General features: G+C 37.7%; 1 protein-coding gene across 13 annotated transcripts in view; it reads right to left on the reverse strand.

The window, feature by feature from the left end:
- Positions 1-3,630: 3,630 nt before the first annotated feature.
- The window catches only part of PHF20L1 (PHD finger protein 20 like 1), a 78,160-nt gene continuing 62,454 nt past the window's right edge, over positions 3,631-19,336 (reverse strand). For 7 of the 13 annotated variants that reach the window (XM_089898701.1, XM_089898703.1, XM_089898700.1 and 4 more), the window contains 7 exons: positions 18,755-18,919; positions 14,863-15,044; positions 13,769-13,868; positions 12,198-12,393; positions 8,772-9,132; positions 7,349-7,514; positions 3,631-5,497 (listed from right to left, as the gene is read on the reverse strand). In XM_089898701.1, coding sequence (XP_089754827.1) covers positions 5,355-5,497; positions 7,349-7,514; positions 8,772-9,132; positions 12,198-12,393; positions 13,769-13,868; positions 14,863-15,044; positions 18,755-18,919 — 1,313 coding nt within the window. In that variant the 3' untranslated portion in view covers positions 3,631-5,354. The remainder of the gene's footprint in view (positions 5,498-7,348; positions 7,515-8,771; positions 9,133-12,197; positions 12,394-13,768; positions 13,869-14,862; positions 15,045-18,754; positions 18,920-19,336) is intronic. The other 6 variants (XM_022554013.3, XM_022554009.3, XM_089898705.1 and 3 more) reach the window with 2 other exon arrangements.

Below are 19,336 nucleotides of genomic sequence, written 5' to 3' on the forward strand. Positions count from 1 at the left end.
TGTACAATAAGATTCAATATTTGTATATATTGCAAAATGACAAGTCTAGCTAAAGTCTGTACCTTGCTTTTTATTATAAGCATTTGAAACTGTAAATTTCCCTCTAATATTGAGCTGCATCCCACAAATTTTAACATGATGTATTTTCATTTTCATTCAATTAAAAATATTTTCTAATTTTACTTGTAACTTTTTTGAGTCATGGATTGTTTTACAAGTATGTGATAATTTCCAAACACTTTGGGGTTTTTTCAGTTATCTAATACTGATTTCCAGTTTAATTCCATTATTGTTGGAGAACATGTTATGCATTTCAATTTTAAATGAGTTGAGAGCTGTTTTATAGTCTAGTATGTAGTACATCTTTTTGAGTGTTCCATGTGTATTAAAAAGGAAATTTGTATTCTCATGTTGTTGGGTGGAACACTCTATCAACATTAATTAGGTCAAGTTGAGTGTTCATCTTTGTTCAAGTCTTCTATCCTGATTTTCTATTTGTTCTATCAGTTGGTGTTAAAGGAGGGCTAAAATCTTCAACTATAATTGCAGATTTTTCTATTTTCTATTCAGTGATATTAGTGTTTGCTTCATGTATTTTGATACTCTATTAAGAAGCCTATAAATACGTTTTAAAAATGCAATTTACTTTTCTGTGTGTATGTGGACAAAAGTACAAGAGGATGACAAAGGCCTGTAAGTATAAAAGAAGATAACATTCTATTAGGAAGCAAACTGGAAAGGCAGAAAACAGAATATAAAATTTGTAAAATTTTCAAATGTTAAAGAAGAGCTTGCTCATGTATTTTTAAAATAGATGTTGGTAAGTAGCAAAATTGTATTGATTCTATTGCATACATTTTAAAATGATAACAGGTTGATTTTAATAGGCCAATATTTATAAATTAGAAATCACACTCTTTGCAACTGTTTACATTTATGATGAACAATTTCAAATGGCAGAATCAAAGCCCCACTGCCCATAGCACTGTTCTCAATTGTGCATATTTGCCTTGGCTTTTTCCTCCCCTTCCCTACTTTTCCCTCTTCCTCACTCCAACTTCCTTAGATGACTCACTCCAACTTCCTCTTAAATAAACAAAATACACTTAAGTCTTGTCTCCAGATCTCCAGGTACCAGAAATGAATTACAATTTTTCAAAATTCCTACAGAGAGGTCACAGTCAAAAAACATTCAAAGACCACCACTTTAATTAACATATATATTCTATGTCCCCCAAACCTCTCCACCTACATACAAGTCTAGTTATCTTTCTTTTGCATCTGTGGTTCCTTATACTCTTTGCTATCACCTGTCTTGTTGAAAAAAATATTTTTTAATGTTTCCGTTAGCCTGTAGACTGTGGTTCCATTAACAGTAACTCCATAACCAACCATAAGACTTAATGGCTGGCACACAGATGGCATTCAATGTGTCCCCTATATTTAACTTTCAACTTTATAATTTAAATCCTTTATTTGCTTCATTTAACTCGCAAAACCAGGTTCTAGCCTAAGTATTCTTCCCATTTTATACATAAGAAAACCAAAGCTCAGAGAGATCACTGCTGGTAAACCGCCAGAGTGAAAATCTGAGGAGAGAATTGCAAAGCTCACGCCTGCTCCACTACAGGAAATATATGATTCACTGACGTGGTTCCTGCACGTCAGTACAACGCAGGATACTATAAGAGGCCTTCAACAATGGACTGCTTCTCTTAGGAAGAGAAATTGAAACCTGAAGAACTGTCTGCATTTATAGAGACACAACAAACAAAGAAGAATTTTCCAGAAGAGGAAAATAATATGAAGGCAAGAGATGGAAACAAGCATAGTCTATCTAAACAGTGAGGCTATATTTAAATGGATTTGAGAATTGGTTAGGTAAAATACAAAAGATCCAGATTACACAGACCTGACTTGGTTTGAAATAGGGAGTCACTAATGATATCAGAAAACACAAATGACAAGAATAGGTGAAACACACCTGCTAGGAAAAGAACATGAGTTTGAACAGCGCAGGATTTGCGTCTTGAACCTGTCACTAATCTATGACAAGTCTCTAAATGTTTCTAAACCTCAGCTTCCCCATCTTAAAAATGATCCTGTCTTACCTTTACACAAAAGAATGAAATTAGACGCTGCAGGTAACATGTACAATACCTGGCACAGAGCAGTCACTCAATGTTAATCTCCTAGCTTGACAGTGACCATTTTGATGAATCAGAATGAAGACAAAATTAAAATTTCTTAAGCCCACAGTAATACCTCCATGACATGATTTTGTAAAAGACGGTGTACTACTGGTGGGATTGAGAAGGAGGAAGATGACAACATCCATTTTAAGGAACCAGCACATCTAGTGAAGAAATGGATAAGGGGGAGGGACTGCAAGTTTCAAGCCGGGGCTCTTAGGGTGGTGATATTAAAGCAGAGAGAGTGAAGCTGGCAGGAGACCCAGTTGGCTGGAGGGGAAATGGGCTCCTTCATTTTGAACACACAGAATATGAACATCTGAGAGGACGTAAGTCAGTGGAAATAAGGTGAGTGTTAGGAAAAAGTATTTTACCTGAAATTATGAGAATAATCAATTTCCTTTAAGGAAAGTGTGCATTACTCTTAAGTTTGAAAATAATAAGTCAGTAGAAACACACAGGAGTATGAAGAAGTACAAATTATACTTATCAGTACCATACTAAGAAGGATCCTTCCCCACCAATGTCAGTCTATTCTGTCTGGGTAGCAATGAAAAGTTATCTTTTCAAGAAACACCCTCTCTAGTTTATTGCTTACATTTAAATATATATACTCACATTTTTTAAGTAAGACTAAGTGGAAAGAAAACTCATCTGAAACCTCACACAATGGACTTACTTCTCAAAAATGAATTCACTTTCCTAAATAAGGAATGACTCGGCCTGCTAGTTGCTAAAAGGCTTCGACCAATTGTTGATATACTCTATATTAAGTGGGTATGTGCATACAAGTAATCTGATACAGATTTACTTTAAAAATATAAAGTAAAAATTCAGACTCCCAATGCATATGCATAAAAGCAGAGCAAAATTTCAATATTCTAATTATTAGTTGAACTTCTAGTTTGCTGGCTGCTAACAAATAAAGTGATCTAATTTTAAGATACTCCAAGAACAAATGCACATTAACTTAACTGTGGTCATCAGGGATTAAGAATATGAGTGCCACTGGGTACAAAGGGTCCTCTGTGCATGTGACAAGAATCTAGGCAACACCGCTATTCACAGCCTGTTAAGGATGCTACTTGCTCCATTCTGAAAAAAAAGATATAAATTAAATGTCTAGAATTTAACTATAATAGGGAAAAGGTTAGAGCCATTATTTTAAAGCACAAATGAAAGACAAAGTATCAAACTTGAAATAGAGACATTAGCAAATTTACTCCACACATGAAATATAGGCACTATTATTTTTACTTTAATATGCAAATTTAATAACTACCTCATATCCCTCTACTAAAGCTTTTCATTTCTCAGTAAGATTTTTGACAAAGTTAATGTATCATAAGTAAATACACAGGGCTGTATTTTATGTCTGTGATCTTTGGCACATTTGTCAAGTTGGAGAATGTCAAAAGGCAATAAAAATGTCTAATGACTGTTTTGCACATTCTTTTAATCATCTTTACATCAAAATATAAGGCTGCAAAAAGGCAAGCTGAAATTTTATGATATGTGGAATTGTTTTAATAAAGAGTTTTACATACAGTACCTTACATATAGAACAGTGTGTTTGCAAATTTAAATAATATCTGAATGTACAGTGGCATGTACGCTTATCAAAGATAAATTCAAGTTTGCTGTCCATCAGTTCTAAAATGCATTTATACAGATTGCTAGAACTGATCAACAGAACGAGGCATAAAATATTCAAGTGTCATATGTCATCAAATAGCCTCCTAACAGTCTTTTTTCCTCTTTTTAAAAAAGTTTCAAAACCTGTACATACATTTTTAATTTTTAAAAACAGTCTGTTAAAAGGTAACATTTCATGTTAACCACCAGTTCTTATAGTCTATAGTAATAAAACTAGATATGTGTAGATATAAATATGTGTAGATTATGTACATATGTACGTTGAGTGTTTGTTTCAAACAAGCACACACACTTAACGCATACCTGCACGCAGAGCACTGGGGGCAGCACACAACTCACAAGAGCACTGGCAGACGGGAGGGCCTGGGCTCGAAATCCAGCAAGAGCTGACACAGCAACTGAGTTGCCTTTGGTTTCAGAAATCTGTCCATTTGTGATCAAAGCTAAGAGTTTTGAGTGCGTATGTATTTTTTAAAAATAAAATTCATCTTCAGAAATGAAGCTTTTCCAGTATTCCACTACCAGCAGTTAAAAAATCCACAGCCACAAATTATTTGGATATTTTTGTCACTCCTCATCCCAGCTGAGGTTATTTACAACTCCTTTTTTTCTGAAGGCAAATACCAAGCATACTCAGGATCAAATTGTACGTTGAAACCTGAATACTGAAATTTGACCATATATAGTATATGTGATATATGCGTTTCTGATGGGCTGATGGCATTATGTAAGACTTGGGCGAGAGAACTCCCACAGGGTTTAGAATTCTCTTTCCAGCGGTATCATCATCATTTGGCACACTGACCCTTCTGCGAGCCATTCTGTTTTTTACAGTGAGCTTAATGCCAGCAATAAACTCCAATTAGTTTGTTGTTTGTTTTTACAATATATTCATAATGAATTAAGAATTCCACAACTGTTTTCCTCAGAAGTGAGACTTCTACTGTTAGTTTTCTGATTAAGGACATTCATCACCTAAGAAACAGCTCATGATCCTATAAAAGTTTCAATACTCTAAACTTCGGTGCAGGCAGATCAACTGCAGAGAAGACAGTTCTTACAACAAGCTTATAGAACTCTCCAGAATTTAAATTTCCTCTACAATTTTGGTTTGGGCCAAATGTTGGTTTATAAACATAGATCTTTCTACTAAAAACTATGTAATACACCATATTTCTTTCTACAGGTATCTCGAGCTTCATGTTAGCAACTATTCAAAAATCCTGCCAATCTGATTCCCTTAGCACAGATTATATTCTACCTCCACTGATCCTTGGCATATGACACGTCATCATTTGTATCTAGCTCATAAATTTTTTTAATATTAGCTTCCTTGATAAAGTTGTTCTTCATTTTCCTTTCCAAGGTGCCATCCTATTGATGTCACAAATCAGTAAATGACCAAACATCACTAAGCTTTTTAACTATCCACTTAGCAGCCGTGTGGATAATAAAAATTAGTCGACTGAACAGAGCCACATTCTTTGCATTAGGTGTTCACTGCTGTCATACAGAGCAGAGAGTTGCTATTTGTTGTACTTTGCCCATGTCCATTAGGAGCTGTTTGATGTGGCGTTTAAGTTGGGGCAGCCTCGTGAGAGGATCAGGTGGCTCCAACTCCCCTGTGAAATCAAGCCAGCTTTCCAGAACTAAAAGAGAAAAGAGAAGAACAAACACATTTAAACGGCAACTGGAAACACAGTCAAAAACTGGTATAATTAGAAGGCTGAAAAAGTGATGGAGAAAGAGTTCACTTCCCTTTCGCTAGAAAGCCAATCTACAGAAGTCACTTCTGAGCAGCTAAGCATCCTCTACACCTCATCCCACAAGAGTTCTAGCCCCTCTCAGTAATCTTTATCTGTTGTTCTACCTGTCGTCATTTTAGGTAATTTTTCCTTTTAAAGATATAAAGTAACTGCATTTTGAGTGTCTCCTTTACTCTCTTCTGGAACAGGAAACAACATTCCCTGTTCCTGCTCAAGCCTTCTATTAATTTAGGCTTAAATCATCTCCATTTTAAATGAAACTTAGCTACTCTAACCATTTTTTTAAATCTAGAAGTTCTTTTTAACAAAAGAAAGGAGGTAGAAATTTCTTAGTGTCCTTTCATTCCCACTATTTTATCAGTACTTTAAAAAAAAAAAAAGAAGCATATTAGAAGTTCAGGCAGAATGCAATTAATTACATTCTATACTTTTTATTAATAATAATAGGGGACAGCATCAAGTTGCATTTTCTTCTTCAAAAATCTACTTAAGGGCTTCCCTGGTGGCACAGTGGTTAAGAATCCGCCTGCCAATACAGGAGACACGGGTTCGAGCCCTGGTACAGGAAGATCCCACATGCCGCAGAGCAACTAAGCCCATGCACCACAACTACTGAGCCCACGAGCCACAACTACTGAAGCGCGCCTAGAGCCCATGCTCCGCAACAAGAGAAGCCACTGCAATGAGAAGCCTGCGCACCACAACAAAGAGCAGCCCACGCTCCCCTCAACTAGAGAAAGCCTGCGCACAGCAATGAAGACCCAACGCAGCCAAAATAAATAAATAAAATAAATTTATATATTAAAAAAATCTACTTAAAACTAACTAAACTAACTCTACAACTGGCTTATAACCAAACAGAAGATGCTTCTGGCTGAAATGGGTTTCCATTTCTTCTTTTCACAGGGAAAAACGAAGCAGTAGGAACTCTAACTTACTGGGGGATGAAAGTAGCACATACTTTCGCAAATAAAAAAAGGGGGTGGGGTGGGCAGGAGATACAATCTATGAGGTTAAAAAAATGCAGTCAAAAAGCACAGGAAAACACTAGATTAGGAATTGAGTAATCTAAAGTACTCTATTTTCTCAACTATAAAATGGGGATAACATTTTTCCTGTCCACTCCTTAGGGCTCCAGCGCAATAAAATTTTTAAATATAAAAGAAAACATTTGAAAATGTGTATGCAAACTTAAGCTTTATCTACTTAAACTTGCAGGACTTCTTTGTCGTTAATTTCACTTAACAAACACTGTCCAAAGTGAAAACAAAATGTTTTCCCCCACATTTCAAATATGCTTAAAGTCCTTATGCTGACTTCCAAAAAAAAACACAGTTCAATGAAAATATTCACTGAATATTATTTATTGAATAGTAATTTACTGAATAATATTATTCAATGAATAATAATATTATTATTTTTCATTGAATAATAAATATTCCATATGGTATATACTGAGCCTGGCAGGTGGGCAATATTTAATAAATATCCATCTTAAAAAACAAAATCCCTAAAATATCCAGTCATATTGTCTTGAGACTAAAAGACCCTAAATGCCAGATGTGTTAAATACAATGTAAAGGGAGCAGCAAAGCTCCATCAGCCTGGACAGCATCTGTAGTTTTTGTCCCATAATTTTAAAAACTTCAAATAACTTCAATTAAATTATTCAAAAGTGCAATAAACACACTTTACAGACTACAGCAATTGTATTTCAATTCTTTCTTAAATTACCATCAACTTCTTTTTCTATCAGGTCCATCCTGCTGGTGACTTCATTCTGCACATTCTCTATGTGTGTAAGGAGATTGAGTTGCCACTGAAGATGTGAGTCTCCCAGGTCTTCAGTGCCCTTTTTATCATTATAAACAAATACTGTATTCCTTTCAGCTGAATTCTTCTCCAAAGAGCCAACAGAAAAAACAAAGAATTGGATGAAATGTAATGTCATAAAGGGAAAGATGCATTAAAAACATCACTACCCACAATGATAGGTAAAATCCAACCTGACTCCCAGAATATTTGTAAAGGAAGTACTAGCACATAACTAAATTACATCTGATGGTCCTGAAAAGCAGACATGCCTGCTATGTCTCTTCACAATGCCTAGCAGAGCACTACACAGGGTAGAAGCCCTTCAAAAAACCTGCTGAAGAAATGAAGGAGCTAATTATATTCTGTAACTAGAAAGCCCAGCTAACTTAGACTGACCCCTTCCTCAGTTAATCTAAGCTGTGTCACAAGTGGAGTGAAGGCAAAAAGCAATGATGGAAAAAAATTAAGATAGTTGGCAAAGGCTAGTATAAAGCATAATTAACTGCAGACTGGACTTTATATTGCAGCTAAATCAACGAGGTGAGGGGAAGAGAAAAACCCCTTAAAAATTTAAAAAGTGCAGACTGTTAACACACACACAAAATCTGACCTCAGTTTCACCAGCGATAACTCATTTCATTAATTTGACAAAATAATTTACCGCAAAATTTTGGGTAATATAAGCTTTTCAAATTCAGTTAAGTATTTATTTATAGAACTTACTTGATAAAAGAGGCCAGAAAAATAAAGAACTAATTTTAAAGCAGTATTGCTAATTGAAAAATCAATAAAAAATGAAGGCATGACATCTCTAAGTTGTGAACAAGAAATAAGTTTACAAATATTCAATGTCCACAGAGCTGTAAGAATTCAACTTAGCGCACAATGTGATTGATATGCATATACAAATATGCTATAATTTTTAAAAAGATGGTTTTTTAGATAAAAAGTGCCACTTTTTATCTAAAACACATACAAAAGGAACACAAATTATATTAATATATACACACCCCCATGCACTTTCATGTTTTCACACGTAGACATTCTCACTTGGAAAAAAATTTGGCTCATGGTTTTTAGAGGCATCTAAGTGTACTTATAAACTTGAAACTTTTGTTAAGGCAAAAGTTTAATGAATTACTACATTTCTGAATTAGGGGATAATTAAATGTTCAAATGGCCAGTGTTTTCCTGTAGCGAAAGCAAAAGATGCCTTTACCCTAACAAGGTACTTGTGAACTTGGAAACGTAAGTAAAATCTGGAATCTCAGTATGTTTTATTTCACAAAATTTTCCTTTGTTCTATCGTATTTCCAAGCAGAGACAAATGAACTAGTTATACCTTTCCGGGCTTTCCATCTTCTTTTACTGGGTATTGTAAACGGTTTTTATCTCTCATGTGAAATTCCTGTTCTTCTTCAAAACTACTAACATCATCATCATCTGAGCTCCCAGGGTCTGCGAGCGTTTTGCAGTCTTGACCAAAACTTTGTGGCTTTTGGTAGCTGTGTTCACTTGTTATATAAGTTCCCTCCACTTTCAGGGGCAAACGAGGTGGTTCCTTATGGTTCTGTACATGATACTTCTTTTCTTCCACATTAACTGTGTCTTGCACCATTAGTTTTTTTTCTACCCCAGCAATGACTTGATCTTTCCTCGTCCCAGAACAAGCCCAGAGACGAAGGTCAGGATGATGTTTATTCCTTAAAAAAAAGTTGGAGAAACAGCAGTTCAGGAAAAAAGAAAGTCCAGTAACAAGTATAATGCCACAATAAATTTCAGAATGTACAATTACATAGTTAACCCTCAGTTATCCATGCCTTTTGTATGTTCAGTTTACTGACTTAGGTGGACCGATCCCCACCTCTCTATTGAAGACCTAGAGCACCGCCAAGCAAACAAGGTTAGCAGGAGGTCAGGCACTCAAGACAGAAGTAAAGGTACTTTCTAGGTTAACCTGGCCCAGAATTTCATCCAAAATGTAAATTTTCATAATTTTACAGAAATACAACTCAGGTGGAAAAGCAGTAACGAATGTACTTTTGTGACGGTTCACATCATCATCTGATATATGCACTTCTTTTACTCATTTTTCACTGTATTTTTTAAAACTGTACAACATGAAAAACTTTTACATGAGCATATTTTAACATCTTTAATCAAAAAGTGATACTTCCTCATGACAAAAAATCCAGATTATAAATGTGTACAAAGTAAAAACCTCCCTGCCATGGCAATCACAGATAACTGAAGTATATAATCTTCCACACTTCTTCTGTACATATAAAATTATTTTTTAAGTGGGTAAGCACACACTTTTTCTTTGTACACAAATGGGGCTCTCATACAATTTGCCTTCTTCATATATAACACGTATGGGCATCTTGCCTTGTCAGTACATAGAGATTTTCCCTTACTTTCACTCTAGTAGCTGAACAGTATTAATGTGCTGCAGTTTAGTCTCACCAACCAATTCCCTGCCAATACACGTGTGTGTACCTCTGCACACAAGTGGGAATTTATCAGTCAGGTAAATTTCTAGATATGAAATTCCTAGAAAATGTATGCACATTTTAATTCTGACAGGTACTGCCAAAGTGGCCTCCAAAGAGGCTGTACTAATTACATGCTCACTAACAGTCCATGATAATATCCCTTTTCCCCACCCTCACTAAACATGTGAGCATGATATCGCATAGTTAATTCTGTAGTAATTAAAATTCTGTAGTAAGCAAAAGAGGAATCCATTCATCATATTCTGTAGTAAGTAAAAGGAGGATAGTCTGGAGGCATAAACCTTTGAGAAGGCTCAATAATGTTTGTGAACTGATAATTTCCAAATTAGATAAATACCAGGAGACAAATTAGTTTTCTAATAATAACGCTTGTTTCTGAAATTATAAATTTTATCTTTTGAACTCCTAATAGTTTAATAGCCAGAAAATACAACAATTCTTCAACAGTAAAAGGCATAGTAGAAGGAAAGCTAGATTTGTAATTCAATAGTCCAATGTGTTGAATCCTGCTGAGCCTTAGGGGAGGAGTTTGGACAAGTTACAGAAACTCTATCTTTGACTACCCATCTATCAAACAAAGTAAGAACTTTATTGTAAGGATTAAATGAAATAGCACATGAAACCACCAATTTCAGGTTTTGTAGTAGACTTCCAATAAATAGTAGCTAGTGATAATAACTATTATTATTAGAAATATTAACATAAAGAGAGCCTATAGGCATGAGGCAAAATTTGTCCAGTTGAAATCCTTAGTGAAATTATGAATGTACAGAAATTCATATTGATGTCAGGGACAACCAGGTTTTTAAAAAAAGCTTAGCTTAATAATTTAGTTTCTCCTTTGAGTTTTAGCATTTGCATGGCCTTTTTATAAAGAAATCCATATTCAGGTTTATGACATACAACCAAAGCAAATTCCATTCAACAATTACTGAGTACTTATCCCTCCACTAACCTCTAGGAATAAAATGATAAATAAGACACAAGCGCTACCTTCAAGGAGCCCATGGCTTAGTAAGGGGAGGCAGACATAAACAAGGTGCACCAAAGTGCCTGAAATCAGTACGCACGGAGTCTGCCAAGGATGCGATCAGCTCTAGTTGGGAAGGTAATCATGAAAAAGCATTTGCTAGAAGGACTAATGGTAGAAGGTTATTCTGGCTGTGAGTAAAGGCCTGGAGCTATGTAAAAGCATGCTTCATTCAGCGATTATGGTTTGGTATAGCTGGAACATTTGAGGGAAAAATTAGGAGAGGGAAGACCTGACAACAAAATGACAGAGAGAATGTGCATCGTGGAAGGATTCAGAGTGCATGCTGAACGAGCCTGCACTCTTCGCATTGGGCACCAGGAAGACACGATGGTATATTAAGCTCCAAAGAGACCAACTCCTCTTTATCTTTTACTAGATCACACTGGCAACAGTATGAAGGATGAACTGAAAGAGCAGAAGACTGGAGCCACCGGGAATTTACAAAGTATAGACGGGGACAGTAAGGAACCACAGGGACAGAGTACTCAGTGGGCCTCGCCACTGTGGGAGGGGCGGGACGGAGATGGAAGGAAGGGAAGGGGCACGTTTCCAGCCCAGGCAAGTGAGTCAAAATAAAGAAAATCTTGTGAAGAACCAGTGAATCACCCTGTTTTATATAAAATATGTATACTTTTAAAGACAAATTCTAGGGAGGTATTAGGAAGAACTGAAAACAAGGACTTCAAGAACATTCTGATATGTATGGAGGCTCAGTGTTTTTTCTGTTTTTGTTTTGCTTTGTCTTTAAGGAGAAATTGCCCGGGATGACTATAACATATTTGGTGCACAGGAGACGAATGGATTACATGACCTGTTGGCTCCCTTCAAAGCCAATCTTAAGGTAATTTAAAAATATACCTTTGCATCTATTTCATCGTGACAGCATTCCTGAAGGAGGACACACAGCAAAGGGTTCACCACAGCAACTGTACTTCTGTGCACAAGGTGAGCCCACAAAACAGTGTGACGGGACTAACATTTGCTGAAATACTAGACGCCGTTGTTATTCACCCACGCTTCTCTATTCCAGGACAATAGGCATGAAGGAGCTATTCATCCAAAAAGTTACTAACCTTTCCTTTTTTTTAAAGTTAAAATTTGTTCAAATATCTATTCTGTCTTCCAAGCTGCTAATCTGAACCTGCAAAAAGCCAACTGATTTAGTTTAAATTAAAATTCACACTAAAGTATGCCCCTCCCTTCGCCGCCCTTCACTTACTTTAGGATTCCGATCTTCAGCTGTAACCCATGCAGGACTTCCGTAACACCATAGACATCAGCAAGCAGGTGGTGTGTAGAAACTATCTTTTTGGCATTGAGATGAGAGTAGTTTTCTTTTAAAAATGATAACCCACACATTCTCCCATTATTCAACCAATCCTTATCATAACGATACTTTGCGCTCCATCTCTGACCTGTAGATAAAGTTGACATTAAAGTGACAAAGGATTCCACTTATTCAGATTTCCCTTCAGCTGCTACCCGATTAACATCACTCAGTGAACAAGGCGAGCTCTAGGACTAAGAACAAATTCAAAAGACGAGTCAGACAGTGCGTCGAGGAGTTGGCACTGTGAGAGCTCCTCCCACCTTCAGATGTCCTGCCCGGTAAGCAGGACGAACTCCATGAAGGATGTGGTCAGTGGCAGGTCACACCTGCAGAGGAACCCTGAGTGTGTTGCTTTCCATTTTTTATGTCTCTGTCATCTGTTTTCTAAAAAGGCCAAAAGGGCTCGATAGAAACTTAGACAGGGGTACCTGTTTCTCTCACTAACATTTGTTTTGAACTGGGCGAAATGAAGAGTTCTAGTTAACTGACTAAGGACCCCTCCCTCACATCTAAGAGCTCACAGAATCCAATATAATCCTATATCTTCACCACCGATAGTAATTATTTCCTATTACAATTAGTTGCTTCTATGTCTGTGTCCCCTACTGTGCTGTGAGAGAGGAAGGCGTGGTTAGAATCAATCACCTTACCTCTCACCAGATTGTGGCAAATAGAAGGCATCTGATAAATGCTGCTGGATGAATGAATGAACAAATGCCTACCTTCGTGTAGGTTTGGATAACTCTCCTCCTTCTTAATGTTATTATTATTATTATTTCTGATAGACAGAACAAGGCAGCAGCCTTTCATTTGAGATGTCTAGATGGGTTCTGCCTCGGAGATGGAAGTGCACACGACATGCAGAACACTGCTGCTCGGAGAGCCTCTGCGTGGAGGAAGGCACCTAGTGGACAGGGAGCCCAAAGGCACAGGTCTTCCTCTCGGTGCGGCCAGTCTAGCACCATCCTTGTGCACGAGGCATGCGACATTCTGTGCCCTAGCTGCCTCGTCAGTAAACTAAGGGACTCGGGCGTGATAACTGGACATCCCATCTGCTCTGACGTTAGGTTCATTTGCTGCACTATCAGACACTCGTTCAAAACCACGTCAGGAGAAGCGTGAGTTCAGACTTTGAGTCCGTTCAAATAGCCATATGTTAACCTATTTAGAAATCAATACACAGGAGTAGATTAAGGAGCTAGTTCTTTTCAGGTAAAAGCCACAACCCTCTCCTTCCAGTAAGGTAGTTACTTATGCTGAGGAATTTATGCTAATGCTTTTGCCTAAATAATTAATATGGAAAATGAAACTATAACAAACAGTGAATTTTAAATTTTAACATGGAAGCGGAGTCTAGCGGACACAGAGGTCATGGTGTCTCAGTCAGCTGACGTACAACGGAACCTGTACGTAACAAGACCTCCAGACACCTTGCGATGAGCACAGGGGCCGAAGCTTACCTGGAGGGTCCCGGCAGACGTAGCAGAGGTACTGCTCCGGGATGCTCTCCTCCAGCAGCCCCATGCACACGCTGTGCTGCCAGCACAGGCACTCTTCACACTGCCGGGGAACAACCGCGCTTTACTCGCCAGAAATCAAGACAGACCCCCTTCTCTTCAACTAGCTGGCTGAGTCTTGCTGCGGCAGCGGCTGCGGCAGCGGCCGCCAGTTCAATTCTTAATCCACGCAACAAAAGCAAGCGATGACTTACGAGCAATTTCACTTCTGAAACAGTCAGCTATTTCAAGCACTTCCTCTCGCTGCACCCATTAAAATGTGCTTTGATAAACGGGCTTAATCATAAAAAAAGGCGTAAGATTATTTCTCCCATCTATTTCACACATCCTTAGAACTCTTAAAAATAGCTTACTGAAGTGCAGAAATTAAAAAAAAAAATGTGACTTTGTAGCAGTGCGTTAGGCAACAACCTCTTAAAGTACTACCTGTGTGGTGAACCTATAAATTTGTAGTTCCCTTATTGAGAAAACCACTGAAAAGGGGGAAAAAGATGATTACTTTTTCTTCGTTTCTGTAACTAACATCTCCGAATCTTCAAAATGTAACCACAAAATATGGGCTATGCTTTCCTTTTTTCTTAAAGATACCTTTTCTACAGGGAGAGGGTATTTGTAATGGTAATCCTTGCAACAAAGCTTTCCTTTAATCTTCAATACTGTGGAAACTTTTCTACCCTTTGAAGGGTGACTATATACCACACACTATTAAACAACAGGATCCAGGCCAGCAGGAAAAGAATTGCTATGGTCTACCCTTCAGTGTGGACGCTTAGCCACCTTAATGGCTCTTGAAAAGAATTTCAGCTAGAAGACCTCAAAATAAACACCCCGGAGAGAGATCCTCAGATAAGAAAACAGTCTACTTCATCTGAAGAAGCGATCTGCCAATCATTACAACTGGTACTTTAAACTGGATGCTAAGCTAGAAGCCTCCACCTTCAAAAGGACAGTGAGGAAAAAGAGAACACACAGATGCCCCAGCAAATGTGCTGAGCACCTGAACTAACTCATTCAGTGCTGAAGGGAAGGCAGGTCACCTGAATCATGAAGCCGTTCTCCTCGTCCATCTCACAAATGCATCGCACAATTTCATTAAGCGCATCATCTTCATCTTGAGATTCCTCAAAATTGGTTGAATCAAAGTCCTGATTGTACTCATCCCCACTTAGGAGCAAACTCTCCGTTGAAGAATCATCTAGGAAATCCACATCCGATAAGTCTAGAATATACATAAAAGCATACTCAGCATTTTTTTTCATTTTTACATCATTTTCTAAAAAGAAAGGCACTATGGGAAGTGATTATAAGCTATTAAGTATTTAGAAAGGGAGGGCAGACGAATGGGAATACAGCATTTGTCTCTAGACAAAGAAACAAATGATTTTTGAAGCTTAGGCAACTATGATTGTTTTACATCTTAATGTTAACACCATTACAAGTAACTCAGAAAGTATCCCTTAGTCCAGGTGCTTACAGAGGTTAGGGCTAAGGTTGATATTAACAATTAAAATTTGCAGTTTTCAAATGCTTTCACAAACATTATCCCTTCTGATCCTCACAACAATGGCTTGTAAAAAGAACAGGGTTCATTATTTGCACCATACAGCTACACAGCACTTCAGAGAGGTGAAGGAGCTAGCCTAGGGTCCTAACAGCAGTACTGTGATTCTTAACAGTATCATCAACTACCACTGCACTTAATATACACCAGGTACCACCCGAAGCACTTTAAATATGACATACCAGCTAGTGGTAAAGCCGACTGCACACCAGGACTGCCTGACTCTACAACTTGTGCTCTTAATGATTTCAGCATTTCTTAAACTGGGATTATGAGTTCCCTAAGGAATTTTAAAATGGTTTAAATTTCATTTTGATAAAAATCTTTAAAAAAATAAATAAGTATACCCTAGAAGTTAGGTTATATCGATGACCACTATATACAACTCTATTTAAATCCTAGGCTTTAGGTTGTACTTATAACAGCGTTGAGTCAAAGACTATCATTTAGCTCAGGCTATTGAGGAAAAAAAATATCAAGGCAAATATAAGGAAATGTTTAATCATGACAAAGGGAAAGAAATGATGACAGGGCACTACAGGTTTGCCGGAGTGTGGGTGGAGAAATGTTAGGGAAATTGAGTCATCACATGGCACGTGACACAAGACCTCACCACTGCTCACAGGCTCCTGGAATGGAGGCTGCTCCTCAGAACAGAGAGCAGAGCTGGCTCCTCCCTACCTCACCACCCTAACCTGCAGTCACGTTCTCAACCATTCCTTCACCTGCTGCTTTCATCTCCCCTTTCTAGAATGTCGAGTCCATGAGAGCAAGCAAGAGTCCATTGCATTGTTGAATGCTCTGTAGTCAGTGCTTACGATGAAGCCTGACACATATGATAGCCACTCCAGAATGTTTCTGGAAGAGGGAAGGAGGGAGTCGTTATATAGAAAGAAAAAAATTTTTCAGACTTAATCAGACCAGGGGGAAGTTGCCTGAATTCAAACTAAATAATTCATGCAATTTATATTTTAAATATTTCACATGACTTAGTGTTTTCCTTATCAGCTTCTAATCGTGCTTATTTTTTCCCCAACTCAATGTTTTTGAATGTTTTGTTTCTGACTTATAAAAAGTTAATGTTTTCTAGAAAAATAAATGTTTTCTTCTCTTCAGGACTGTAGGACATCTTGGAGAGAGTAAGGTCAGTAGAAATGAGACAATGGTACAGAAATACAAAAAAACATTCAAGGAACCAGAAGTAAATCAATTAGATATTATAAAATCTTTCTAATATTAACAATATGGGTAGTTTTGAGAACCTGAAGAGTAAATTTCATTTATTCATAATCTTGCTAACTTAAACCCAAAATTTGTATTTTCTCTTGGGCTTTCTTGAATACAAGTTCATGTTTCAAAATGGCAGACTAGAACATGGATGAACAGTTTCAAACACTGCTGCAGCACATATGTGGTATTCAATGAATGGCAATCATAACAGGGTTAGCAATGAATTTAATTTAAAAACTACTATCATTGAAAGGAATTAGTGTATATCTCACATAGGCTTGTATGGCCAACACAGCCAGGCTTTACGGTGCCAGAAGGCAAATTTAAAATACTGGCCAGAAAATCCAGTTCGACTAACTCGCAAGCATCAAAGCAGTGTTTGGCTGAATTCTGGAGGCTAAGTAAACGGGCCACTGGGTTGAAAGTTAAATAAGAAAAGCAAGTACAAGTTCTTTCTCACACTGAAATGGCCACCTGGACAACAGCTCCAACCGAGTGGCCACAGAACACTGTTCTCTTATAACTGCTGCCCCTTGAACTGACATTGCTGTTTCCCCAGACAGTATTCTCAAAGTGTGGTTTCCACATTAGCATCACCTGGGAACTTGTCAGAAATCAGAAATACTATGGGTAAGACCCAGAACTGTGTTTTAAGAAGCTCTCCAGGTGGCTCTTATGCACAGTAACATTTGAGAACCTCTCCAGTTTTCTTCTCAGAGCTCAATGCTTGAACACATGAAGGGCAGGGGAAAGACAGAGGGACTGAGGGTACACATTCATGACACTCTTCCCAGCCCTCTCTCAAGTGTTCTAGTTCCAGCAACACCGGTCATCCAGATATTATCTCCCACTCTCCATCACTCTGTATAAAAAGGCAATTTTGAGACCTTGATGGCTCACAGTATGGGTGTTATGTGATTTTCAACCCTGGCTACTGGGGCTGTCTTGCCAGGACCCACCCTCCGTGAAATCCCAGATTTGTGCTCTGCTGAAGGACCTGATATCATATATTTTAGCATCACACCAATGAATCTAATGTACACCTGAGGTTAAGAACCACTGGCCCAAAAGGGAAAAGGGGACTTGTATTTGTTAGAAAAGGGGATAGAACTTTTTCTTAATCCCAATTTTTTTTTTAGATTTGACATTTAAAAATCTCAAAAGTGCTATGTGCTTATTTTAGGGGAAAGGGAAGAATATGCTTTTCTCCACAGTGAGCTAGAGGGGAGTTAGGCCTGGAAGAGAATAGGCAGTAACAGTGCCAGAGAAAACACATGACTTGGCATCTGCCATGTAGGGCACTTAAGGAAAAGACAGGGCACTCCCCGTAAATATCCCTGGGATTTTACACAGGACGAACCCCCATCCCTTACTCTTCACTCCTTGACTCTGGTTCCTACTGTGCTAGAGCTCTGGTCTCAAGCCATCAATACCTGCAGCTGGGAGAGTTCCTCTTCCCATTGCTTAGAACACTGGCAGGTAAGAGTCCTCAACACCTTCCACTGTCAGGACTGGACTTACAGGAAAACCTGAGAGATTCCAACTCCAGGGCTCGTGTCACCACCTAACATGGCCTTCTGTCTACGTGCTTAATACCTGCATGTGTTCAAATCACTGATCTGACCACATTTCCAGACTTTTGGTTACAGACATATCTGTGATCAGGAAGTCAAAGTGCATTTTTAAGACTATGATAAATATCTGGCAGAAAAAGCATTACCTTAGGAGTTAAGATAGACCTTGGTATGAGTTTTAATTCTAACGCTAACTAGCCCCATAAGTTACTTAACCCATAAGCCTCTGCTTGTTTATGTGGTGTGGGTAACAGTATCTACTTTATAAGCTGGTAGTGAAGAATATGAAAATACATGTGAAAACACCTGCAGAAGACCAGTACACAGTAGACACTAATTGTTTCCTTACTACCTGTCCTACAGTTAAGTATAAATGCCAATTTTACTTTATATAAATTAAAAAGTAGCTCAAATTTCTAATACTGAGATTTTCATATTAGTTCATGGAATAACTTTTTAAATTGTGTGCCCTGCTCAGATAGGCCTCATTAAAGTATGTTTTATTTTCGGTTCCACATTTAAGAATCTTAAGACTTGTTTTAAGCATTACATGGTTACACATACTTTCACCACTAAGATCAACTGACAAAATTGCCCTTGGGTACTGATATGTTGTATTTTTCTCCGTAAACATGCTTCGTAGAGCCAGAGAACTCCCAGAAGATCGAGTTAGTGGAGAAGAGCACCTTTCCAAAAATTCTAGGGAACTGTCTTCATAGTCTGAATAGTCTGCAACATAAGATACATAGAGAAATATTAATAAAGTGTCAAGTAATCAAGAAGAGTCACTATAAAAATAATGAGAAAGTCATGTTTTATGATACATAAATAATCATGCCACCACTTTCTCTTCTCATCCATGAACAGCTAGATCATTATGCATCTGATGAACTAGGTTTGGCAAGGACACCTGGGAAATACACCCCAGGTAGTATATACATAGCAGGGAGCACCATGTTCTAACTGGTACCCATAAACTCTTATTAAGTAGTCCAGAAGTGAAAAAGGATTATAGCTACATTTTCTCTTCATTATAATCACAGCTATGTCTGCAGTAAGATGTGCAAGATGGAAATTAACCTTTTTTTTTAAAGAGGTTCTCATGATGTCTAGCATGTCAATTATTATAGTGATAATTCGATCAAT

The sequence above is a fragment of the Delphinapterus leucas genome, chromosome 17 (genome assembly GCF_059928025.1).
Source record: "Delphinapterus leucas isolate spDelLeu-1000000601 "Yukka" chromosome 17, BTC_Dleu_Yukka2, whole genome shotgun sequence".
Taxonomy (NCBI): Eukaryota; Metazoa; Chordata; class Mammalia; order Artiodactyla; family Monodontidae; genus Delphinapterus; species Delphinapterus leucas.